The following is a 25,629-nucleotide window of genomic DNA, read 5'->3' on the forward strand; positions in this document are numbered from 1 at the left end:
CATTATTTTGAGTCTTTTGGGTACGTATTGTGGTATAAAGAAATGGAGAGGCACCTGGGTGGCTCAGTCGGTTAAGCATCCAACTCTTGATTTTGGCTCAGGTCATGACCTCACACTTCGTGAGTTCGAGCCACACATCAGGCTCTGAGCTAACAGCACAGACCTGCTTAGGATTCTCTCTCTCTCCCTCTCTCTGCCCCTTCCCCACTCATGTGTGCTCTCTCTCTCTAAAAACAAAAACAAACAAAAAAACTTAAAAGAAATGTAGTAACAGTGTGGTTATTAGGACTTGGGGTTTTGGAAATGAGGAAAAAGAGACAAAAGGTCAGTTAGATAGAGTTAAATTTAATTTTTTAAAAGCCCTGTAGTCCAGAATTTGAATAGAAAACTATCAGTATATTTTTATTTAAAAAATCCAGATATGATACCAAAAACACAGGCAATAAAAAATAATAAATTGTAGTACATCAAAATTAAAAACTATGTGCATCAAAGGACACAACAGGGGTACCTGGGTGGCTCAGTTGGTTAAGCGTCTGACTCTTGATTTCAGCTCAGGTCATGATCTCACAGTTTGTGAGTTCAAGCCCCAACTCGGGCTCTGTGCTAACAGTGTGGAGCCTGCCTGGGATTCTCTCTCTCCCTCTCTCTCTGCTCCCAACCCCCCCCCCCCAAATGAATATATAAACTTTAAAAATATGTATTTAAAAAGGACACAATTAACAGAATGAAAAGGCACCCTATGGAATAGTACAAAATATTTGCAAATAATATATCTGATAAGGGGTTAACATCCAGAATATATGAAGAACTCCTACAGTTCAACACCAAAAAATAAACAACTCAATGAAAAAAGTAGGCAAATAACTTGAACATTTTTCTACAAAGGATATACAAATGGCTACATGAAAAGATGCTCAACATCAAACCATTAGGGGAATGCAAATTAAAACTGCAATGAGATAACCACCTCACACTCATTAGGATGGCTATTACAAAACAAAAACAAAAACAAAAGAGCAAAAAACAAAACAGAAAATAACAAGTATGTTGAAGAGTCAAGAAATTAGAATCCTTGTGCACGCACTGTTAGTGGGACTATGAAATGGTGCAGCCCCATGGAAAACAATGTGGTGATTCTTCAGAAAGTTAAAAATTGAACTAAAAATATGATTTAGCAACTCCATTTCTGGGTTCACACCCAAAAGAATCAAAAGCAGGACTTCAAAAAGATATATCTGTACATCCATGTTCACAGCAGCATTATTCACAATAACCAAAAAGTAGAAACAGCCCAAGTGTTCATCAAAGGATAAATGAATAAACAAAATGTGATATATACTTATAATGGAATATTATTCAGCCTTAAAAAGGAAGGAAATTCTGACAGAAGCTACAACATGGATGAACCTTCCATGAGGTACCTGGGGTAGTCAAATGCATAGAAACAGAAAATAGAATGGCGGTTACCAGGGGCTGGGGAAAGGGGGTTTGGGGAGTCATTGTTTAATGAGTATGGAGTTTTGGTTCTGCAAGATGCTGAAAGTTCTGGAGATGGATGGTGGTGATGGTTACACAACATTGTGAAATACTTAGTACTACTAAGTACACTTAGTAATGGTTAAGACGGTAAATTTTAACCACAATTAAAATTTTTCTAAGCAACGAATCAAATGACTAAAATAAAGAACTGATATTTTATTTTTTAATGTTTATTTATTTATGTTGAGAGAGAGAGAGAGAGAGAGAGGGAGAGAGTGAGCATGGGGGAGGGAAAGAGAGAGAGAGAGGGAGAGAATGCCAAGCAGGCTTTGCACCACCAGCACAGAGCCTGATGAGGGACTTGAACTCATGAACCAGGAGATCATGACCTGAGCCAAAATCAAGAGCCAGACACTCAACTGACTGAGCCACCCAGGTGCCCTGAGAATTCATATTTTAAAAAGACATTTAAGGGGCACACCAATTTTATAGTATATGAACCTTATTTGAATCCCAATTTAAACAAGTAATACTTTTATGAGGCAAGTAGGAACTTAAATACTGACTGGATACTTGATGATATTAAGAAATTATTGTTGTTTTTTAAGTGTGATAATGATATTGAGGACTTTGCTTTTTGGAGTCGTTTTTGTTTTAATTGAGACTTTGGTTTTATAGAGCAGTTTTAGGTTCACAGCAAAATTGGGAGAGAAGGTACAGAACTTTTCCCTTTATCCCTTGCCCCTACACATGCACAGCTTTCCCCATTACCAACATTCTCCACCAGAGCGGTATATGTTACAACTCACAAAGCTATACTGACACATCATAATCACACGGAGTCTGTAGTTCACATAATGGTTCACTCTTGGTGGTGTACCTTCTGTGGATGTTTTACGTATTCTTTTCTAAAATATATACTTTACAGAAGGAATTGTATGACATTTGGGATGTGTCTCAACATAATCTGGGAATGGAGGGAAGTGTGTTGGAGAGTAGATAAGATTGGTAATGAGTTGATAATTGTTGGAACTGACTTAGAGGTACAAGAGGCTTCCTTATGTTATTTTCTCTACTTATGTTTATTCTTGAAATTTCCCATAATAAGCACTTTTTTAAAATGTTTACAATTCTGAAATCTATGTTTATAGTGGTTCATTACACAGAGAAACACATTTCTCTGTGTTTATATAATTTTCATAATATCTACTTTAAAAATCCTTCACCAGAATGATCCATCTATATCCAGTGGTATCACCAGTTTCCTTACTACCTCTCCATTGTCTACAGGGCTAAGTGTAATTTCCCTATGATGACAAATGAAGCCCTCGGTGAGTGGCCCTCTGCTTTGCTGTCCAGCCTGCATTCAGGGCAATGCTAAAGTAATTCGGTTCCTAAATACACAATGCTGTTCGTGCCTCTGTGCCTTTTCACATGGTCTTCCTTGTTCCTGGAATGCTCTTCCCCTGCTTGTACACCTGACAAACAATTCATCTTCCCAAAACCTCTTCAGGGCTCATGTTCTCTAAAACCTTCCTTTATCATCTCTCACAACTCTTTAGTCAGTTTATATCTTGCTTCATTCCATAAATATCCGATGCAGCTCCCAGAAAAATTATCACTCTACTATTTCTCGGACATGTATAAACATTAATAATCTTCACACAAATTTCATTGCATTATAGTTATTTGATTATGGGGTTGCCCCCCTCACTAGACTATGATAGTATAATGGATGCTTGATAAATATTTATTAAATCAAACTGGCTCCTGCTTCAAAAACTTTTGGGTGACATTGCAAAGAGAAGGCAAGGCTAAAATGAACAAAACCTATTCAATAATTAGAATATTGCTTTTCATACTCTACATCAATAGAGACAACAAAATAGTCACAAGAACTGATTAAATAGGTAACAAAAGATCTTGTTTCATCTCAGAACACAAAAAAAATTCTTCGCAAAGAGCAAATCACTAAGAGTCCAGTCATATTTTTAATGATTATTTAAGTGATTATTTTTAATCACTTCAGAAAACACGGAAAAATCTTAGGCAGAAGTTAATAAGTAGATATTCCTCTCTGTAGATGTGAGAACCTTATTTGGAGGACACCTGAAAGAGAATTTGGCACTCCAAAAGATGTAAAGCACCAATAGTAACATTGGTAACATTTGCAGATTCTCACCATACATTTTAATGATTATTTTAGTAATTCTCCTGTTTCTCTTTCCTTGTTAAGTTTTACTTTTTAAAAATGTATTCACACAAACAATTTAAAGAGCCAGATAAGAATATAAATCATTTCCTACCACCCCTTGACCTTCACCAGTGCTGCTTTCCACCATTTCCTGCTTCATATCAGCACCTCCTTTCTACTCTTGTCAACCGGTTCTTCTGGAATCTACTTCATTTTTGTCCATAATATGCTTATATAAGCACTTTCTTGATTTTTCAGTTTGAGGCACCATTTTTTTAAATTTCCACATAGAAACACAAGGCTTTCTCACACCCAGCCTTCATCCTAACCACACACATATACAAACTTCCTGACCCTCTTCCCTCTTATTATGTGGAATTGGACTTAGACCAGTATTCTGAGGTTCCACTACCATGACTGTGTAAACACTATAGACCACTGGACCATGTAGCATACCAAGACTAGATTTCCCTGGAGTTAACAATAGAATCATTTTCACATTTTCTGAGCTTTCTCTATTCTTATCACTAATCTTCAAACTCTTCTCCCATTTGAATATATCTTCTCTCAATATTATTCAGTACATTAACTTTTCTATCAATGTATCTTCTTAAAGAAGTCTCAAGCCTTCTGATGTTGTCTCCCTACTTAGCTGTTGCAGTGGGGAAAAAAAACTGACTCAAAATTTAAACTGAGATTTTAATATTGCTGAGAACTGCACACAGGAAGGAAGGAGAGGTTCTCCCTAGCCAGTGGCTGGGCATATTCAAATTCCATTTCCTTAACCCATCAAAGTTATAGCTCTTTTTACTCATGAGTACATTCTAAAACGCTCTTGAAAAAATTGCCTCATGGCCAGCAGCAGAAGAGGAGCCTATGATGCTCAGGTGGAGAAAATGAGATGTAATGTCACTTAGGAACGTTAGGGAGGGTGGACCTTAGAGTAGTCGAGTTACCAAATTTCAGTAGGCTATGTATTAGTTACTTTTTGCTGTGTAACCAATATCCTCAAAACTCAGCGACTTGTGACAATTTATTATCTCACAGTCTCTGTGGGCCATGAATTCAGGAACAGCTCGGCTGGGTGGTTCTGGTTCAGGGTTTCCCTCAAGGCTGCAATTGGGACATCACTGAAGTCTGCAGCCGTATGAAGACTTGAGGATTTTACTCTAAGACAGTCCACACCCGTGGCTGTGGGCAGGAGGTTTTAGTTTCTCCCCACAGGGGCCTCTCCAGGGGCTGCTTCATCATCCTCACAGCCTGGCAGTGAATTCCATCAAAAGGGCAGTCCAGGAGAGAGTGAGAGAAAGGAGGCTGCAACACCTTTTACGGTCCATTCTCTGAAGGCACATATCATCCTTTCCACTTTTTTTCTATTCTTCAGAAGTGAGTCAGTAAGTCCAGCATACAACCAAAGGAGAGAATTCATCTCTACCTCTTGATGGTAGGCATGTCACAGAATCTGGGGATCCATTGTAAAGCCACCACACATTATTTGAAAGAGGTTGCAGTGATGTTTTTTTTTTTTAGCGAAATATTAAAAACTCATAATTTTGTCAAAAATTTGACTTTCTTCCTGTCTAACCCTTGACTAACCCACCCGGGGCTAATCTTGTTATGGAGGGCTGAATTGCCATCATATTTTTTTTTTTTTTGTCTATTTATTTATTTTGAGGCAGGGGGAGGGACAGAGAGAGAGGGAGAGAGAGAATCCCACGCAGGCTCCGTGTGGTCAGCACAGAGCCCAATCTCACAAGGACACCTGAACCCAGTGTTCCAAAATTGCACCATGATGCGCTTCATTGTGGGTCTGTATCCTTCCACTGTACTGATCACTCGATGGAACTCTTCAATCTGGAAATCCGTGTCCTTTCATCTGGGGAAAACATGTCGAATTATTTCTTTGGTGATATCTTATTCTATCCTACCTCTTTCTCCTGTTTCTCCTAGAATCTTATTAGTAGGATGACAGATATCTTAGACTAGTTTTCTAATTTTTTTCTTACTTTTCTCTCTTGTCCATCTCTTTATCTCCATCCATACTTCCTGTGAGACTTCCTCCAAGTCTATCTTCCAATCCTTCTACTGAATTTTTAATTTCTGCTGTCATGTTAATCTCCAAGAACTCTTTTGTTCTCCAGTTGTTTTCTTAATACCATTCTATTCTCATTTCATATATGTAATGTCTCCTCTTATATCTCTAAAATCATTATGGTAAGGTTTTTTTTAAGTTTTCTAAAAAATATAATTTCTGCTTCTTCTAAGTAGCCTTTTTCTTTGTTTTGACTTCTGTCTTTCATACTTTTTTCAAATCTCTGCAGATCCTTGGTTAGCCTCTCAAATTGGATAAAATATGAACTTTGGTAGAGTTTGGAGGTTATGGACTACAACATAGGATAATAACTGGGGAGGGGGCACTTAAATGTGAATCTTAAAATGTGTTGTTTTATTGAAATGTCTTTTCTTGGGCAGTAAGATTTGCTAGATATAGATCCTCTGACCTACTGCCCAGAGAATAAAGGCCTGAATGCCAATATTCTGGAAACCAGGTTGGGTAAGAAGGCTAGGGGGAAAAAAAATTCGGTATGTACATTTTAGCTTAATTCCCATTTGCTCAATATACTGACTCTGCCTTCAACTAGCCTAGTGTTCCCCAGTTCAGAAATCTCTTCTAGGGGCATCTGGGTAGCTCAGTTGGTTGAGCATCTGAATCTTGATTTCAACTCTCCTGGTTTGTGGGTTTGAGCCCTGTATCAGGCTCTGGGCCGGCAACAGAGCCTACTTCAGATCCTCTGTCTCCCTCTTTCTCTGGCTCTCCCCAGCTCACACTTTCTCTCTCCCAAAAGTAAATAAACATTTTCTTAAATAAATAAATAAACATAGAAATTAATAGAAAAAAATCTGCTCAAAAAACTGTATCTAGAGATTGAAATTGCCATCTTTCTCTAGGTTACAGAGAAGCAGTTGTCCAGCCACTTGGAATGGGGACAGAGATCTGAGGGACCAATTCTTAAAGAAGCTTTCAACCAATGCTGTTTTTTGCCCCCACCACCAGAGGTGACTGGTGCTGCTAATTCCTGAGCTTTTTTTTTTTTTTTTTTTTTTTGACAAATTCCATGGTAAAAATCATTTCATTTCTTTTTTTTTTTTTTATTTTTTAAAAATGTTTATTTTCAAGAGAGAGACAGAGCACAATCATGGGAGGGGCAGAGAGAAAGGGAGACAGAATCTGAAGCAGGCTCCAGACTCTGGGCTGTTAACACAGAGCCCAATGCGGGGCTTGAACTCATGAACTGTGAGATCATGACCTGAGCCGAAGTCAGACACTTAACCAACTGAGCCACCCAGGCACCCCAAAATTATTTCATTTCTTATCTTTCTCAAGTTCTGGCTTGGGATTTAGATTTTTCAGGTCCATTAGGAAAATTGCCATTTACCATCTGCTTTCTAACTTCTAAAAATTGTGTTACTTTCTTCTCTCCTGTTCCCTATTTGCTTTCTGATGTAAAAAAAGATCTCTATACTTTTGTTTTATTGTGGTGGAACATGTACTTTCAAACCAACAATTTTAACCAGAAGTACCTCTTTCAGTTGTCTTTCACTGCCAACAATCATCTTTACCAAGCACTGATTTTAATAAGTGTAAATTGTTCAACCTCAAGTTGGAGTGAGAACATAGAGGACCTGTAATAAAGGCTTAGATTTTAGGAAAATAAAAAACTTTGATAGAAGAGGTTCCTTGTGTACCTGCAGGGAGAGATAGGCAGTTTCTAGCTGGGATAGATGTGATCATGAGGCTGGAAAATTGTGGAATTCTGTTGGTATTAACAGTGGCAAACAGATTTAAAGTTAAAGAATGTGAACTCATTTAATGTTAGTCTTCTTAGGGGCACCTGGGTGACTCAGTTGGTTAAGCATCCGACTTCAGCTCAGGTCATGATCTCAAGGTTTGTGAATTTGAGCCCCACATTGGACTTTGTGCTGACAGCTCAGAGCCTAAAGCCTGCTTCTGATTCTGTGTCTCCCTCTCTGTCTGCCCCTCTCCCACTCACACTCTGTCTATCTCTCTCACTCTCTCTCAAAAGTAAACAAACATAAAAAAATAAAAAATAAATAAAGTTAGTCTTCTTGGATTGCATATGAACTGAATAGGAACAATCATCTCATCAAGAAATCTTGAGCAGAGCTGGGACCTGAGAAAGGATTTAAGATTATTTTGATTTTTGAGAGGAAAAACATCTGGTTTTGATTTTATGCACTGCCCTCTCTCCAAGCGTTTTTAAGTACCTTTAAAGATGCCTAGACAGATGACGATCTTGTCTCTGTGAAATAAAGCGTCATTTAATGAATCCAGAATGTATCCATCTACTTGTTTGGCCACTGAAATAAGTTGCCCTACAGCTTGACCATGTCTCAGACTTGAGTTTATTCAAGCTGCTATTTTTGGATAGACCATGTGATTTAAGAATACTATGAAGTAAGCCAAACAACAGTTGATTTTCCATCTGCCTCTCATTATCTAAGGTAACGTTTCCCAAACTGTGTTCTGTAGAACATCAGAAACCCAAATTGTTGATGCGTACTCCTTGGAAAAAAATAAACAAACAAACTTTTGTCTATTAAGTTTTGTTTCTTTACTATATGTAAGTAAAATATTAAATATATTTATACAATTATTTTTCTTACTCTATAATCAGCCTTTAAGAAATGCAGTGCCAGAGTGCCTGGGTGCCTCAGTCAGTTAAGCTTCCAACTCTTGATTTCAGCACAGGTTATGATCTCATGGTTCCTGAGATCAACCCCACGTCAGGCTCTGCCCTGACAGCGTGGAGCTTGCTTGGGATTCTCTCTCTCTCTCAATGTCTCTTTGCTCCTCCCCTGCTCATTCTCTCTCTCTCTCTCTCTCTCTCTCTCTCCATATATATATATATATATATATATATATATATATACATTAAAAAATAAAATGTTTTATCTCAATAAATTTTAAAAATATTTGGTCTTTCTCAGTTGTTTTTATCAGTTGTGTTGCTGTATTGTGACATTTGTAAGACAATCGGTTTTTTTTTTAAGTCTTCATAAGGCATAAAATCATGCTGAGGAGAGAAAACACAGTTCATATGACACAAAGAGGTATGTGACCACGTGCTACAGTGAGTTTCAGAGGTGAAGTCATTAAGAGTTCAGGGAAAGAAGTTATGTGGACGGATGTCATCGGGGAATGTTTTGAATAGAAAGCGTGATTTGAAAGAGGGCTTGAGGGCGCCTGGTGGCTCAGTTGGTTAAGCGTCTGACTCTTGGTTTCAGCTCAGGTCATGATCTCATGGTTTGTGAGTCTGAGCTCCATGTCAGGTTCTGGACTGCCAGTGCGGAGCCTGCTTGGGATTCTCTCTCTCTCCCTTTCTCTGCCCCTACTCTGAACTCTCTCCCCCCCCCCCCCCAAAATAAATAAACCTAAAAAAAAAAAAAAAAAGAAAGGGGGCTTGAAAGACAGAAAATTATGTGCACGTTCCTACATGTCTCACTAGTATGCCAAGAATGCAAGGCTATGATTGCTTTTTACCCAGGCCATTTCTCAGAGTGTGTTTGCAGCAAGCAACATTGAGAGGTGAAATAGTTTCCCTCTTGGACAAAGAGCAGGCTTGATTACTATTTGTTATATGATGGTGGTACCCCAAGCTCTGTGTTCTCTCAAGTAACATAATCCACTCAGTGTGATGGAATTTGGAGGTGATTAGGTCATAAGGGCAGAGAACTCATTAATGGGATTAGTGCCCTTATATAAGAGACTCCAGAGAGCTCCTTTGTGCCCTCTACCATGTGAGAAGACCCCTATGAAACAGGAAATGGGCACCCACCCGACACGGAATTTGGTGATATCTTAATCTTGGACTTCCCAGCCTCCAGAACTGTGAGAAATAAGTTTCTATTGCTCATAAGCCACCCAGTCTACAGTACTTTGTCTCCAGTGACTAAGCTGTTAATCATGGTATTATGAAGACTCCCACACACAGTAGGTATCCTCAATATATGTTTGGATGTTTCTTGAATGACTGAAAATGAATATATTAAGAAGATGATGGTGACCATGAGGGGATTGGTTAATGAGGCCCAAAACTTGACAAGGAGAATTACTTTAAAGTGATTTGCAGAGTTTTAAAAGCAATTTGTAATTATACAATTTATTTTGAGTATATAAGCTCATTTATCCCTATTAATAATCTTATCAAACCAAGTTTTCTTAAATTAATATTCTCCTAGCAAAAAGAAACGAAAAAAAAACTATCAAAAACGTACTAAAGGCACCATAAAAGAACTCATGTACATACTCACACACACACACATACACATATACTTTTCACCTGACTTTAATTCCACAGTAACATATGCTATTAAGTCTTGGGCATCATTTTTCTAATTCCAGGGCATCTATAGTCTTTTTTTAAAATGTTTTTTAACGTTTTTATTTATTTTTGAGACAGAGACAGAGCATGAGCAGGGGAGGGGCAGAGAGAGAGGGAGACACAGAATCTGAAGCAGGCTCCAGGCTTTGAGCTGTCAGCCCAGAGCCGGACGCGGGGCTCGACGCGGGGCTCGACGCGGGGCTCGACGCGGGGCTCGACGCGGGGCTCGACGCGGGGCTCGACGCGGGGCTCGACGCGGGGCTCGAACTCACGGACTGTGAGATCCTGACCTGAGCCAAAGTCAGACGCTTAACCAACTGAGCCACCCAGGCGCCCCCAGGCCATCTATAGTCTAAAAGGGAGTATCACTTCCTCTTTTTGGAATCAGCATGTTCTTGCCTTCCATTGATTACCCCGGTGTATCCAATGGTCTTGCTCAGTAATCACTTGATTTAGGCTTTGTAGGGAATGTGTGAGGTGGTTATTCAGTTCATTTAGGGTAAAACCCAAAGCCCTTATTATGGCCCAAATGCTTTTTATGATCTACTGGCTAACTTCTCACCCCTTCCAGTCTCTGCCCAAAGGTGACTTCTCAGTGAGGACAACAACTCTCTAAATTCCAGCATTTCTAATGCCTCTTAGAGTGTTCTCCTTTTTCTTCTTTTCCTCACGGTATTCTTCTCTTCCTTACCTTCAATTATTTGCTTATTTATTATCGTTACTGTTTGTTATCTCTCTCTCCCCTTAGAATGTAAGCCTCACAAAGTCAGGGTCTTTGCTGTTGGTTCATTGATGTATCCCAAGTACCTAGTACATGCTGGAAGCAAAGCAGGCACTAAATAAATATTTGTTAGTCTAAATGAGTGAATAATAATGAAATCATAGAAATCAATAGGAAATATTTGCCCAAATCAATCAATATTTGGGCAAATCAATCAATCAATATTGGGCAAATCAATCAATATTTGCCCAAATATTAAAAAATGGGCAAAAGGCTTAAATAGGCATTTCATAAAAGAGGATATCCAAATGACTAGTAAACCTAGGAAAAGATGCCGAAAACCTTTAATGGTTAGGGAGATGACAATTAAACACACAATGAGAAATACCATTACATACTCACTAGAGTGACAGACAATAAATAATTGGAAATACCAAGTGTGGCAGAGGTGAGAAGCAGTGGGAACCCTCATAGTAGCGTACATTGGTATAACGCTTATGGCAAACATTTGATATTATCTAGCAAACTGGAATATATACATGACCTCATGCTTTCATCTATTCTAGGAACACACCTTGAAGCAACACTTGCACATACCTACCAGAATTCAAATACAGGAACGGTCACTCCAGCATTGCTCACAAGCGCCGGAAATTGGGAGCAAACCAAATGTCCATCAGCAGTTAAATGGATAACCAGATTGTGGTATATTCAGGTAGTAGAATACTATCCAGCAATCAAGACAAATAAGTTGTTCCAGGCATACTATGGATGAATCTATCAAATAAAAGCAAAAAAGATGATAAAACAATTCGTAGAGAACCAATTAGAAAGTGATTTCACTCATACAAAGTTCCAAAACAGACAAAAATAAACATTAATAATTTAGGAATGCGCACATAGGTGGTAAAACTATAAATAAAAATAAGGTAATGAGGGCGCCAGGGTGGCTTAGTTAAGCATCTGACTTCAGTTCAGGTAATGATCTCACAGTTCATGAATTCAAGTCCCACATCGGGCTCTCTGCCATCAGCACAGAGCTTGCTTCAGGTCCTCTGTCCCCCTCTCTCTCTGCCCCTCCTCTGCTTGTTCTCTTTTCTCTCTCAAAACTAAATAAACTTAAAAAAAAAAAAAAGTAAGGGAATGATCTCCCCCTGCGCCCCCGACCGCCTGCCGCCCACATTTAGGCAGAGAGAGTTCACCCTGTGAAGTGACACTCGGGCAGGTGTTTTCTGTGTTGCTGGAGATGTCCTCTCTCTTTCCCCTCTGTGGCGGTTACGTAGATGTTTACTGTGTAATTATTTTTTTAAATGTACACAAATGTTTCATATACTCTTCTCTATGTTTGATAACACACAATTTTTAAAATGACAATAAATTGCCCAATTTTATAGAGATTTCTTTCATTCAGAAGTTTTTCATGTTTTATTCCTTGTGGCAAAGGATCTTGATAGACAATACCCCTTTTTTGATACAGGTCTCTTTCTTTCGATAAGAATATAATATAATCACTTCCACAGCCCTTATATTGCAATTCACAGGAGATATTTCGTAAGGCGGCAATGAGGAGGAAGGGACAAAATAAGATCAACTACAGGCTTAGCTTTCAGGGCAGACCCAGTTTTGGACACATGGTAAGCACCCAATGGAAGCTTGCTGCTGACTAAATAGGCAGTGGCGGCTGGGGCTGACTCAGACAGGGAGTATTTCTCAATCTTTGTTTTAGGAAGAATTCTTTACAATAGGCCACCTGGTAGGTAAGATGTTGTGAAACTTAGGGTTCCCAGATGTTTTCCAGCCAGAGACATTTGTGGGGACACTGTGTAGACATCTGTCTACAAATGTAGACAGTTGTATAAAATTCTGTTTGCAGATGCTCCCTCAGGACTTGCTTCTTTAGTTTGTAGAGCATTGATATTTCGATCTATGGCTTTGGATGGAGCAAAGAGATCATGCCTAATCTTATGAGGCTCTGTAAACTGTATCGTCTTGCCTAACTCAATGCAGTGTGGAGTCATCTCTTAGAACAATATGGTTGTTTTGCAGCAAATATTATTAGCAGATGCTGTGTCTGAATCTCTTCTAAGCTGAAGCCTTTAGGGCAGCATAAAGCCAGGGTGATCATAAAGAATCAGTTGGTGAGCCAGCAAATAAATACAGTTGACCCGTGGACAACACAAATATGAACTGCACAGCTCCACTTGTACACAGATTTTTTCAATACAGTATAATACAGTAAATGTATTTTCTCTTCCTTATGATTTTCTCACTTTATGATTTTCTTTAGATACAGTAAATAATACATATAACATATAAAATGTGTGTTAATCAACTGTGTATGTTATCATGAATGCTTCCAGTCAACACTAGGCTATTCGTACTTAAGTTTTAGGGGAGTCAAGGGTTATACATGGATTTTCGACTGTACGAGGGTCAGCACTTTGAAGCCCCAATTGTTCAAGGATCAACTGTATACACCCAGTGGAGAAATGCTTCGTAAGCCCATGATGTGGCCTGTTTGTGGCTGGACTCCAAGGAGTAGTGTGTCCTACCAAATAGTGGTGACCATGTTCCCACCATGAAATAACTTCTGTGTCCTGATTCCCTATGTTTATTCAAAGTGGTCTCAGGTATCAAGAGTTGCCAAGTTCCTGGATGAGATGAAAAATAGTAGGGGTCACTAAGGACATCTGCATCTTTTCTGCTCACAAGGGCACATGGGCTAAAAAGGGACAAAACTGGCCCAGTAATAAGGACAACAGGTGGCCACTCTGAACCATACTATCCAGACAGGCTCAGTCCACTAACTTTAGTTCTGCCTGCCATTGACTGTATGACTTTGGTCTAGTAATGTAACAACTCCAACCTTCAATTCCTCACTTGTACGTGTGAGTGATGTGTTTTGTGGGTACCCTACAACGTTGTAAAAGTGAACTGAACAGAAAGATATAAAGCTTCCTGTTGACTGCAAAGCCCTACACCATTGTAAGGGTTCTTTTTAATCTTTTCTAACTACACAGTTAACATTTATTATTCATTACAAAAAACATCCAAAGATCAAAAACACATGAGGTTTTTGTTTGTTCTGGAGCGGGTTGTTTTTTTGTTTTTGTTTTTGTTTTTTGGTTTTATGTGGGTTTTTTTGTTTTTTTGTTTTTGTTTTTGTTTTGAGAGAGAGAGAGAGAGAGAGCGGGGGAGAGGGGCATAGAAAGAGAGAGAAAGAGAGAGAGAGAGAGAGAGAGAGAGAGGATCCCAAGTAGGCTCCACACTCAGCATGGAGCCCAATGGGGGCTCAATCCATGACCCTGGAATCATGACTTAAGCCAAAATCAAGAATCAGACGCTCAACTGACTGAGCCACCCAGGTGCCCCCAAAACACATAAGACTTAAAGAAAAACTCCTCTGCCTTATTATTAGTCTTTTGCTTATCTTTATATACTTTATGAATGCATGTGTTTATATATATGTAGGTGTATTTTTTTTTAACAAAAAAGGAAGCATAACTCTTTTCTAATTCTAAAAATTCTAATCGGCCGACTTTTTTATGAGAGAAACTGTTATATAGGGACATGGAACAATGATATTTAATGTGAAAAAGTTGCAGAACCACATTTATAATACGATAATATTTGTGTAGACACAGAGCCTATGGCTTCCTCTGGTAAAACTATATTGCAAAGGAATGAGGTAAGAGTACGTTTTACTTCACATAGTTCTCTATTGTTATCATTTTTTTCTTAAGCATACATACTTGAACAATTAATAAAGACTGTGCAAGAGGAAGTAAACAAAATGGAGACAATATACTATAAGATGTAAGTGCCCAGGTTAGACCAGAGGGGGGGAAAAGCACTGAAAGAGAAGAATATACAAAAGAAATGGGAAGATGAAATAAAGGAAGCAAAAATAAAGTAAGGATGATACGATTTTCAAAATTATTCATTAGGGAATAGAAAATAAAACTGATCATGTAGTTTCTGCCACTAACCTTCTTATAATATAGACTCACTAACAGGATATTCAGTTCTGCTGACAAGTTCTTTTAAACGATCCTGTGCAACAAAGGGCAAATAGAGCCCAAGACAGAGATCTGTTCAGAGAGGAAGAAGGGCTAAATAGGCCCAGTGCTCAATTCCTTTACAGTTTAAAGTTTTCATATTTTATTTTTTTTTTTTAATGCACAAAACAGCCATAAATTTGGGAGATGTGCAGGAATGACAAGCTAATGTCCCCTGATATTGTCAAGCACCCGACTCTTGATTTCAGCTCAGGTCATGATCTCACAGTTCATGAGTTCGAGGCCCGTATTGTGCAGAGCCTGCTTGGGATCCCCTCTTTCTCCCTCTCTCTCTGCCCCTTCCCCCCACCTCTCTTTCTTTCTCTCTCTCTCTCTCAAAAAGAAATAAACTTAAAAAAAATAATTTTGTGGGGTGCCTGGGTGGCTCAGTCGGTTAAGCGTCCGACTTCGGCTCAGGTCGTGATGTTACCGCTTGTGGGTTTGAGCCCCGCGTCGGGCTCTGTGCCGATGGCTCAGAGCCTGGAGCCTGCTTCGGATTCTGTGTCTCCCCCTTTCTCTCTGCCCCTCCCCCGCTCACACGCTCTCTGTCTCTCAAAAAATAAATAAACATTAAAAAATAAATAATTTTGTCTACAGATACTGTGGCTCTCAATAAATGTTTCCCTTCTCTCCATTAACAAATCCTGTCATGTCTATGTTCAAAATTTACCTTGACTCTATCCACTTTTGCTATCTTCATCACCATCAACCCACTTCAAATTCACTCCTACCTATTTTCACTGCAGTGGCCTCCTGACGAATCTTTCTGTTTCCGTGTTGGCTCTGTCTCTTCCCCCATGCCATTCCTTTTTCCACAAGAAAATCAGAACAGTCTTCCTAAAATGCTCATGGGATGAAAACCAAAACCCTTCGCATGAAATCGAGGACCCGCACCAGCTGTCCCTTGCTCCTTTTTTCCAGTCACCTCTAACTAAGGCTTTCAGCTGCGCTCAGATCTTTCTCACCTTAGTCTTTGCCATGCTGTTCCGCAAACTGAAATGCTCTTCCGTTCCTCAGGTTTCAGTTTCTCACAGAGTTCCCAGCCCCCTCCTGTACTCTAAATCAGGCCACAATTGGTATTTCTATATTTACTTGCATGCTATGGGTTTCATCTGACTTCCCTACACTGTCAAAACTGTATAATGACTATACAGGGGCTCAGAACATGATCCTTTCTACTTTTGTGCATATTTGAAATTTACCAAAATAAAGTTTTAAAATCTGCCCTCTGACCCTACAAACTCAAACCAACAGTTAGGCTTGCAATTATCGTTTTCCATATTTTGTATTTTTAAAAAATTGACTTTCCTGTTCATGATAATTTTTTGTTTGTTTAGTACCCACATTAGAGCCGTCAGAGGCGGTATTTTAAAGTTTGAAACGATGTATTATCTTCAAGAAAGTGAATTTGAAACTAACATCAGATAACCTAACAGAAAGGTCAAAAGTTCAATCATTCTTCCGCTGTTTCTGCTACTGTCTCTGCTACTAAAGTCTTTTATTTGACAGCATTCTTATTCAGTAAAAAGGACCCTAAACCAGGGGTGTAAAACTTTTGATCTAGTTCCAGTTTGCCCCTTGGACAGAGTCATTTGACTTTGCTTCCTTTTTCATAACTAATATAATAAATAGGTAAAGTTCTCAATTTTTTATTTGATTTAAAATTGTTTCCACAATTTGAAAAATCGGGAAAAAAAGTCACAAAAATACCAAAGTTTATTTTTTAAAAACGAAGCGATAACTCAAAAGAACTTTCCTCATATCCATTAATAAGGTCATAAGTCAGCAGTAGTGTGCATACCAGGTGTATCCACAAAGCCAAGAATGGGAATCACTGTATCTCCTTCTTTAGATTTGATGCTCTCACTCTTCTCTGTTCTATGAACATACTTGTGCAACATGCTATAGTACTGCTCCTTTGGATTGAAAGTATATAGTGATGAAATTTGCTGCCAGTCTCTAATGCTTGGGGTATTGTACTCCTTCGGATGTGAGCACTCAAAGAAACATTTAACATTCTCTTTGGCCAATTCTGTCGCATGCTCTGTGGCTTGACTTTTAAGGATCTGCTGCTCCTGTTCCAAATAGATTTTCCAAAATTTCAGCTGCAGAAAACTAACTGGAGATAGGCATCGGATGATAGATGTAAAAATCAAAAGGAAGATGATAACAACTGCGATTAGGATCCAGCCCAGCACCTGAGGAAAACACAACAAAACAGCAACTTAGTGACATTTTTTCATAACAAAATTTTAAATCCTTACATAAAGGTTGAACTACTCACAGTTATGCTGATGAACAAGCAACCGTTTTAGGTCTTAGTCTCTTAAGAAAAAGAAGAGACAACCTCCCAAACGCCTCAACCACTTCACAGGTCATTTTCCAAGTCCCGTCGAGGGCCCAGGGAAAAGCCTACTTACTCGTCACTCGGCTAGAATTCAACACGTGGAATTTCGGCAAATCCAATGAAACAAGCATTCATTTTCAAGAGTCTCCGGGCTTTATATGCCCAGAAGCAGTGTGGGGCGGGGGCTTTAGAGCCAGGGAGGCCCATTTTATTGTAACAATTCTGCCTTCTTCTGGCCGGACAAACAACTTGATCTGGACTTGGTGTACTGGCTAAAAAGAGAGTAAGTAAGGTAGGACGGGAGCTGAACGGCCAGGCGCGGTATCCGGCACAGAGCAGGTGCCTTCCCTCCTTTTCGTTCGTTTTACTGAAATTGTCGCCGTTCCAGCTTGTCGCCCGGGGTCCCGTGTCTGGGGCGAGGGCACCGGCCCAGCCGGCCCCGCTCCCATCCTCCCAACAGCGTCCAGCGCCCGCGCCTGACCTGAGACTGGGCCTTGAGCTCCTTGAGGAGGTCCTGCGCGTCGGGCGCCGGGGCCTGGTGGCAGGGCGCCAGCGGCAGCTGGGCCTCGCAGGCGGCGTCGCGGCCCCGGCACAGCAGCCGCGCCAGTGGGGCGCTCCCGCTGGCCGCGCACTCGTAGAAGGCGCCCCCGAGCAGCGCCACGGCCACCCAGGTGAGCGGCGCGACGGCGGCGGTGGCGCTGAGCTGCACGCACACCAGGGCGGCCCGCAGCCGCGGCCCGCAGCCCCCGGGGCGGGCGCCGCGCGCGCAGCAGCCGGTCAGCAGGCGCCAGGTGCGCGCGCTCAGCACGTAGCCCAGCAGGAAGAGCGCCAGCGCGGGCACCAGCAGGAAGACCAGGCCGTACGGCAGGTTCCAGGCGGCGCTGCAGGGGCACTGGAACACCGCGACGGAGAACAGGCGCTCCCCGCCCGCCGTCAGGAGCGTCACCAGGCCGTAGCCCAGCGCGCGGGGATGCTGCAGGTGCAAGTTTAGCACCGCCTGAAACTTATCCATGGGCCTCGTGCCGTGGACGGGGCGCCCTGGCCGGGCCCGGATGCTTCTGCCTCTTCACCGCCCTGCACTTTTCACTGCCCTGCGCTTGCAGTGGTTTGGGTGGACTGAGGTCTAGGGCTTCCCACTCTGCGAAGCAGCAGCTTCCGGACGGGGGGAAAGGTCCTCTCCAGGCTCCGTGAGCTTTCGCTTTCTTATTTCAGGCAGAGCAGCTGTGGCCAACACACACCCTTGACGTCCGCAGGACCCCTGGTGACTTCTCTCTCGCAGTTCAGGAACCTGACTGAGGATAGACCCCATTCCATTGTTACCTTTGTTTCCCCCCAACTTATAAGAAACTAGGGGGCTTTCCTTGGCATCCTGATTCAATGCAGCTACCCAAATGAAAAGAATACACTTTATTTGGGCAGACAGGAAAACACTCCACCTTCCCTTATTGCAGCCACCCTACTTAGTTCCTAAGCCAACTCCAACTCAGATCAAATGATTACGAAAAAACCTGGTCATTTACAGGAAACATTACTCAAGGACAAATTTTCTAGTTTCTCTTTCATAAGCGAAATCACCACAAAGCCCAGCTCAAGTTCGAGTACCTCCGTGATCTTCTGTTCCCCTCCTGTTCTCCTTCTGGACAGAATCACCAGCATAATTCACACGGACTTCTCCTCTCATCTCCCACAGGTCGTTAGACTGGATATATTGTATTGACTTCTGCCTCCATTATTCCCCCAGGTATGTGCTAGCATTGGCAGTACTTTGACAAATGTCCAATTTTTGCTCAGTGACCACCAAGTTGATCAGAAGTGGGTGGTGAGGCAGCAGAGACATGGTTATTCAAAAAACACGGATTGAACCCCCAAAATTCCAACTGCTGCCACATCCAACTAACATGTTTCCTCCACCTTTCTCAAAAAGCAGCATTGCTCTGACTCAAACTGTCACCATTTCGGTGAAATTGAGCCATTTTGGTGTGTGGCTCTAGAGTGAGGTGAGAGGTGCTTGAAAGAACATAGGCTTTGGGTCGGGTGCATCGTGTCTGTGCGTGTATTTAATAAGTGCGCCCCTCTGAGACTCTGCATCCCCATTTGTAAAAGCAGAATAGTCCTCACCTTTCAAGATTGTTGAGACAAGTAAATTGAGTAGCATATGTAAAACACCTTTATATATAAGGTGTGCCCATTAAATGAATTTTTTAAAATTTTTTTAATGTTTATTTATTTTTGAGAGAGAGAGAGAGAGATAAAGCATGAGTGGGGGGAGGGTCAGGGAGAGAGGGAGACACAGAATCCGAAGCAGGCTCCAGGCTCTGAGCTGTCAGCACAGAGCCCATCGCGGGGCTCGAACTCACGAACCGTGAGATCATGACCTGAGCTGAAGTTGGACGCTTAACCTACTGAGCCACCCAGGCGCCCCGAATGAATGTTTAATGTGAGGGATTGCCTCTTATATCGCAACGCTGGGAAGAGACAACAAATAACTGTGTTGTACATGATTTAAGAATGCGTATTAATGCTCAGTTTTAGACCAAGGATTGTATTCAGTGAGTCGATGATCTTCTCTTGCCTTAGGAGAATTGGTGTGCCCTTTGAGGTCCACCTCACTACAAGGAGGGTATTTGGTTATGGAGTCTGGGTGGACAGGTCATAGTGAACTGGTTACTGTCAGCACTCATCCACCAGGTTTGCCTTATTCACCTGGGAAGAGTAAGTAGGCTAAGGAACCATGTGGACTGTTAGAGAACAGAAAAGAAATGTATTATTCTTTTCTTAGTCCAGCATGCCTTCTTAGCAACCTCCCAGTACCAGTGCCTGGCCCCAAATCACCATTCCCTAGCATTTTGATGAAAAGCTGTTCTCTCTGTGTGAGTCTTAAGAAGCTACCCCCAGATCACAGTCTAAACTGTCATGCAGGACAGTTGGGGACCATTTCTCTGAGATTAAACCAGGCACTGCTGGGCTCCCTGTAAACTTGCAGCTAAAGTCCGTATTTGAGGCACATCACTTCTTCTATGACTATCATCTCTTTATTCCTACATCTCAAAAAATTTTTTTTTCTCTCCCGTTGTCCTTCAGGTGATTCTGCCCTTTTACTGCTAGACTCTTCTTCACTCCCACCACGTCTCCTCAAGATGTTGCCTTCCCCCTCCTCGCTTTCCATATATCACCATGAACAAATTCTTTTATATCCACCTTTATGCAGATGGCTTTATCCAAATCTCCCTTAACTGTAACCAAACTAAAATGTGCCCCCTCTGTCCTCTTGAGTGAGGTTTATTCTCCCACATTTCTCAAAACAAGGAGGAGGGTTGGCTGGCATTCTCCCATTACAATGTCCAAACCCAGGCTTTTCTGTCATCTTCTAATACTTTATTCTCCACCGAGAGTCAAGCTATTCAGCACAACTTCCTCCCCCCACTTCACTCCTGCCACCCGTGCTCATTCCCTGCATTTATCAAGACTTTCGCATCTGGTGACAGCCTTCCTCGTCTCCCTAGCTCCTGTTATTTAGTCAAGGATTTGGTTTCATATCTTTTTAGTTATGGAAACTTTCATTTTGCTAGTCCCCTATCCGTCTAATTTGTTTATTAACAGTTTATTTGTTCATTTGTTCATTCAGTCGCTCATCTAAAATGTGTAATAAGTCCCCATGATATGATAGGAACTTATAAAAGTGCCTGGTATTATTGGGTACCACAAGGAATAACACAAATAGATACCTTCCTTTCATTGAGCTTATATTAGTGAGGAGATAGATAGAGGAGGCAAGTCTCAAGGGTATGCAAATAATTAAAATGGAATCATGTAGTAGAGAGTCTCCTGAAAAAGCCTTTGTAACGGGAGGACATGTAAGGGTCCATCTGAATGACCAAGGCTCTGGGGTTCAAGGGATCTTGGCATTCTGTGGTTGGAAAGAAAGCCAGAGTGATGGGACATTAAAGGTGAAAAGGAAGTTGGCACATTTTGAGGGCAGAGGTGCAGGTGAATGGTTGTTTACGGGCTTTATAGACCAGAGTATGTGGTTGAGAACCCTGCCCCTGAAACTCATTACAGACTGAGCTGCTTCCTGACCGATTATCCTATCAGCTTGTGTCTCCAAACACTACCTCCTGGGGTTGCCACCACCGTACTCCCCAACTCTGCACTTATTACAGGTTACCGTAATTGTGAGTCTGGGTTCTGCCTGCCAGTCTGAATTTTCTCCCAGAACCAGCAGATGAGTCTAGTACCCTGATATCTATCCCTGCCATCTCTGGAGCAGCGGGTGGTTCTAGTTCTGAGTCTATTGAAGATGGTTCAGCCCTTTATACCCAGTTCCGTTTGGAGAAAATATTGCTGAGAAGTTCAGTGTTTAGTGGAAATAGAGTAACATCCTAATGGTGTGGAGAGGATTCAAGAATTTTCTCTTGAGAGTAGACTAAATAATATTTGAAAGACCTTTACACTTTGGAAAATCTGTAATTTAACACCAATTTACTTTAGCTTTTAAAAAAATGCATGAGAGATTCTCATGGTAAGCATGTTGGAAAACCAATGGTTATGGGGTTTGTTTTGTCTTGTTTTAACTGTCATACTTTCTTTCTCAGCACTTTCATTACCACTGTCAGGAATGGGTTTCAGAAACCACAAAAAATTTCATGGAAGAGACAGGAAAAGAAACTCCTGAAAGAATTTCACACTGAATGGAAAAGTCCCTTCTAGTTGTCTTCGAGTGAGCTAGTTCACAAACATTATTCTCTGTAGTCTTCCTGAGAACTCAGACTACTGGTGTGACCCTGCTTGGAATATGACTGCTGGATTCTAGCAATGTGTTGATCCTGGCCCCAAGACCCGCCCACGAAAGTAAAGTCAAATCAAAATTTGTCTATATTTTAAGTATCTACCATGTACAAGACAAAACTTTAGATGCCAAAAATAACAAGTAAATTTAGAAAAATCTGACAATCTTAGAGACTACCTTTCTGTGCGCCGTAATTTATGGATTTATTATTTATGTTATGTATTTGAAAATCTTAACCTGATATTATCTGACGATTTTTGAATGTTTATAAAAGTTCTTCCAGTGGAAGTTTAAAGCAGAAGGAGGGAAAGATCATACCCTTCCCCAGACACAGGATGTCGTTTGTTAAATGGCAATCCCATGACGTTTCAAGTAACCTTTTTACAGATTCTCTTTTTCTTAGCATGAATTTTCTAAACCTGTTACAAAATTTTAAATATTCACAAAATTTTAAATATTCACTGATTCACACACTAAGAATACTTTTTTTTTTTTTTTTTTTTTTTTACAAAAGATGATTATTTTAACCCTGAGGACCTAGATGTGGCCAGTCTTTGTTGGGACCACTGTTGTCATCGTCATCGTCACCATCTAACACCGTAAGTCTATTAAAAGTTCTAGTTTTCCCGCCGTGGTTCTTAGAACCTATGTCTATTAAGGATTTTGGTAAATTAAATTATGTTTTTCCTTTGACTCAAATTATTTCACAGGTGATTTTAATGTGTGCTAGAGTTTCATTGTCAATGGCCACTTACTTACACTTTGCTTCATCCCAAGCCTCAGTTCCCCTGCCATGCCGATTTGGTTTACCAGTTTGCAAACTATGATCAAAGGTTTGGATTTCCAAAGATAATAATGGTGAATCGCAAATAAGATTAAAGGACAAGAATAAAGAAGAAAAGTAATTTAATAGGAGGAAACTTGGGTTTCTTCAAATTATAAATAACATTATCGCAAAGTCTCAAAAAAATTTACGTTAACGGAGAACTTAAAAAGTGTTGTGGAAGGTCTTTCCTAAAAGAATATATCACATGAGGGGCACCTGGCTGGCTTAATTGGTAGAGCATGCTACTCTTGATCTGAGGGTCATGAGTTTAAGCCCCACATTGGGTATAGAGATTAATTAAAAATAATAAGATAGATAAGATAAAAAATAAGTCACATGAAATATGCCACATATTGAAAACACTCACATCTATGCAAATGGAATACAAAGTAAGTGCACATGATTGAGGTAGATCTGTATGTGCTAGTATGGTGAAAAGGCAGAGTTGACATGTTAATTGGGAAAGGTAAACCAAAATTCTGCCTGTCATACATTTGTGTAAAAAAAGGAAAGAAAAAGAAAATGTATATATGTCCCTTGCAGATGTGTACGCCATTCTGCAAGATTAAAAAAATACTGTCAAGGGATGCCTTGATGCCTCAGTTGGTTAAGCATCTGACTGGGGGCTCAGGTCATGATCTCACGGTTCGTGGGTTTGAGCCGCACATGGGGCTCTGGGCGATCAGCACAGAGCTCGCTTCAGACCCTCTGTCCCCCTCTCTCTCTGCCCCTCCCCACATCTCTCTCTCTCTCTCAAAAATAAATAAACATTAAAAAAATACTATCAAATGTTTACCTCTGAGAAGTAATGGAGAGGGTTGGGAATGAATGCAGGGAGAGAGATTGGTTGGATATCTTTCTTCACTGTTTGCCTTTTTTAAAACATGCATATGTTTCTTCTACAATTAAAAAACACTAACATGAAATGTCTTGATCTAATGGAGAATCTCTGAGGAACAAGTCTGGAAAGAGGCTTTTTCACAGGCTCTTCTTTGTCCTTCCTTCTCTGTACACAGGGCTTTTATCAAGGGTTGCTCCCTGAGCCTGGATTCCAATCATTCACCTCTCCTTGGCAAAAGTAATAAATCATAGCGAGAAACTGACTGCTTTTGAAGAATATAGAAGATAAAGAAACTGAGTGTTTGAGAACTGGAAGGTGGCAAAAAGCAGCAGGAGGCGAAGAGGAAAAGATCAAGTGGAAAGGTTGGGATTGGGTGACATTTGTCCAAATTCTGAGGGAAACAAGATGGAAAGACCCATCTGTCTCCTTCAGAGAGGGCTTCAGCTCTACTCTGTAGAGTCTCCTATGTATCCATTACTGTCACAGAAACAAGGCAGAGAGGAAAGCCAGGTGGTAAAGAAAGGAGGTGGGTGAGAGTTTAGATTGTGGAGCTTTTGAAGGGCAATAGGGAGTTCAGCTTCCAGCAGTTTAGAAACCACTATTGCTTCTTTTAAATGTTGATCCAGACAAGTTTTTCCTGGGTTTCCAGGAGCTACCTGTTTTGCTCTAGCTTCCTTAAAAACCATGTATGTACGGGGGAGAATCCAGAAAACGAATAGTGTTTGGTGAGTTAAGATATTGTTTAATGGAGGCTGGGGACTGCTCCTAACTGAGCAACAGATTTAAGGAAAGAGAAGTGATTCCTAGTAAAAAGAATTCCAATTTATCCCAGGATCTCTTTCCTGGGGGGCTATTATCAAGTTGCAAGAACAGTAAGAAAAGAAATACCATTAAAGCACTACTCTCTTTCCATGGAAGGAGGAGGAAGTTGGGGCAGATATTAGAAAGCAATCTGGGAATTCATTACTGAATTGAAATGGCTTCTCATCTGTACACACTGACAGATAATCTTCAGGGATACTAGAAAACCAGGTTGGAGGGACACCACTGTCTTCTAGATGGAGTCTTGGCTTCTTCCCAGGAACCCCACACTCTCCTTGCTCCAGCTCTGGGAGCTGCATACTCTGCTCCTTTAGGAAGCAACTCTCTCCTCTTTAGGGATTGCTTTTCAATGATGAACATATAGATCATCTTCTCTGTGTCTACATTCTTCTACTAGGCAGCATTTGCATCTTGGGAAATTTGGGTAATACCATAATATCCTGTCTCCAAGACATTTTCTGTTCCTTCGTCCTGTTCATTATAGACAGTGATGTGATCAGAATATGTCCCCCAAAATTCATACATTGAAACCCTAACCCCCAAAAGTGATGGTATTAGTAAGTAGGGCCATTCTGAGGTGTTTAAGTCATGAGAGTTTTTAAGAGTAGGATTAGTGCTCTTATAAAAGAGGCTCCAGAAAGATCCCTAGCTCCTGGGGGGTGGGGATCTCCCAATAGCTATTAAATACTTCAGTGAATTCTTGTGGTTCACTTTACTGTACGGGGACAAGTACATGTAATCTTTCCATTTGCCAGAAGGAAAGGAATGATCATTAGTTCTACTATAGGCTACTCTTTTGTTTCACTCCTCTTCCCACTCCAGAACTCACTAACCTTCTTTCCACCCCTTCTAACCAACCCCCCCCCCCCCCCCGCCACAATAAAAACACAAAGAACAAAAAAGCAGAAGTCCAAACATGGAGCTCACAGTCCAGAGTTTGGGTAGTGCATGATAGTCTCTACATTAGGTCTTCATGTGGCCCCTCTTGGGCTACAGACCCATGAACTCACAGTAATAGATTAATCTGTCCCTCCACAGACAATGTAGAGTGGAGGAACAGGGCCAAAACGATAAATACTCCATTCTGAAAGGGAAAAATGGAAGCCAGAAGCAGGCACTGATTGACCTCTTATGTTTCTGGGCAAATA

The 25,629-nt window shown here is 40.8% G+C and overlaps 1 protein-coding gene and 2 long non-coding RNA genes across 6 annotated transcripts in view; 2 read left to right on the plus strand and 1 right to left on the minus strand.

Annotated features, from left to right (window-relative positions):
* The window catches only part of LOC109260605 (uncharacterized), a 37,490-nt gene that overhangs the window by 5,650 nt on the left and 6,211 nt on the right, over nt 1-25,629 (plus strand). For 2 of the 4 annotated variants that reach the window (XR_002077078.2, XR_002077077.2), the window contains exons 1-3: nt 18,427-18,947; nt 22,507-22,591; nt 23,835-24,021. This is a non-coding gene — a long non-coding RNA (uncharacterized LOC109260605). Of the gene's footprint in view, nt 1-18,426; nt 18,948-21,798; nt 22,055-22,506; nt 22,592-23,834; nt 24,022-25,629 lie in introns of those variants that run through there. The other 2 variants (XR_002077079.2, XR_008422910.1) reach the window with 2 other exon arrangements.
* LOC109260606 (uncharacterized) lies at nt 9,125-11,623 on the plus strand. Its single transcript, XR_002077080.2, has 2 exons — nt 9,125-9,689; nt 11,368-11,623. It is a non-coding gene; the product is annotated as an uncharacterized LOC109260606 (long non-coding RNA).
* On the minus strand, nt 16,493-18,218 carry CALHM6 (calcium homeostasis modulator family member 6). The gene is made up of 2 exons (XM_019438930.2): nt 17,688-18,218; nt 16,493-17,057 (listed from the first exon to the last, which is right to left on the minus strand). Exons 1-2 carry the CDS (start codon nt 18,216-18,218, stop codon nt 16,635-16,637), a joined length of 954 nt encoding a protein of 317 aa, XP_019294475.2. The 3' UTR covers nt 16,493-16,634.

The sequence above is a fragment of the Panthera pardus genome, unplaced genomic scaffold (genome assembly GCF_024362965.1).
Source record: "Panthera pardus isolate Hobbes unplaced genomic scaffold, ASM2436296v1 HiC_scaffold_17, whole genome shotgun sequence".
In the NCBI taxonomy this organism is placed as follows: domain Eukaryota; kingdom Metazoa; phylum Chordata; class Mammalia; order Carnivora; family Felidae; genus Panthera; species Panthera pardus.

Bases quoted from the DNA above. Each gene is read 5' to 3' on its own strand.
- CALHM6 (XM_019438930.2), bottom strand. From the start codon at position 18,218: ATGGATAAGTTTCAGGCGGTGCTAAACTTGCACCTGCAGCATCCCCGC. The intron at 17,058-17,687 runs GTCAGGCGCGGG...TGTTTTCCTCAG, and splicing joins AGCTCAAGGCCCAGTCTCAG to GTGCTGGGCTGGATCCTAAT.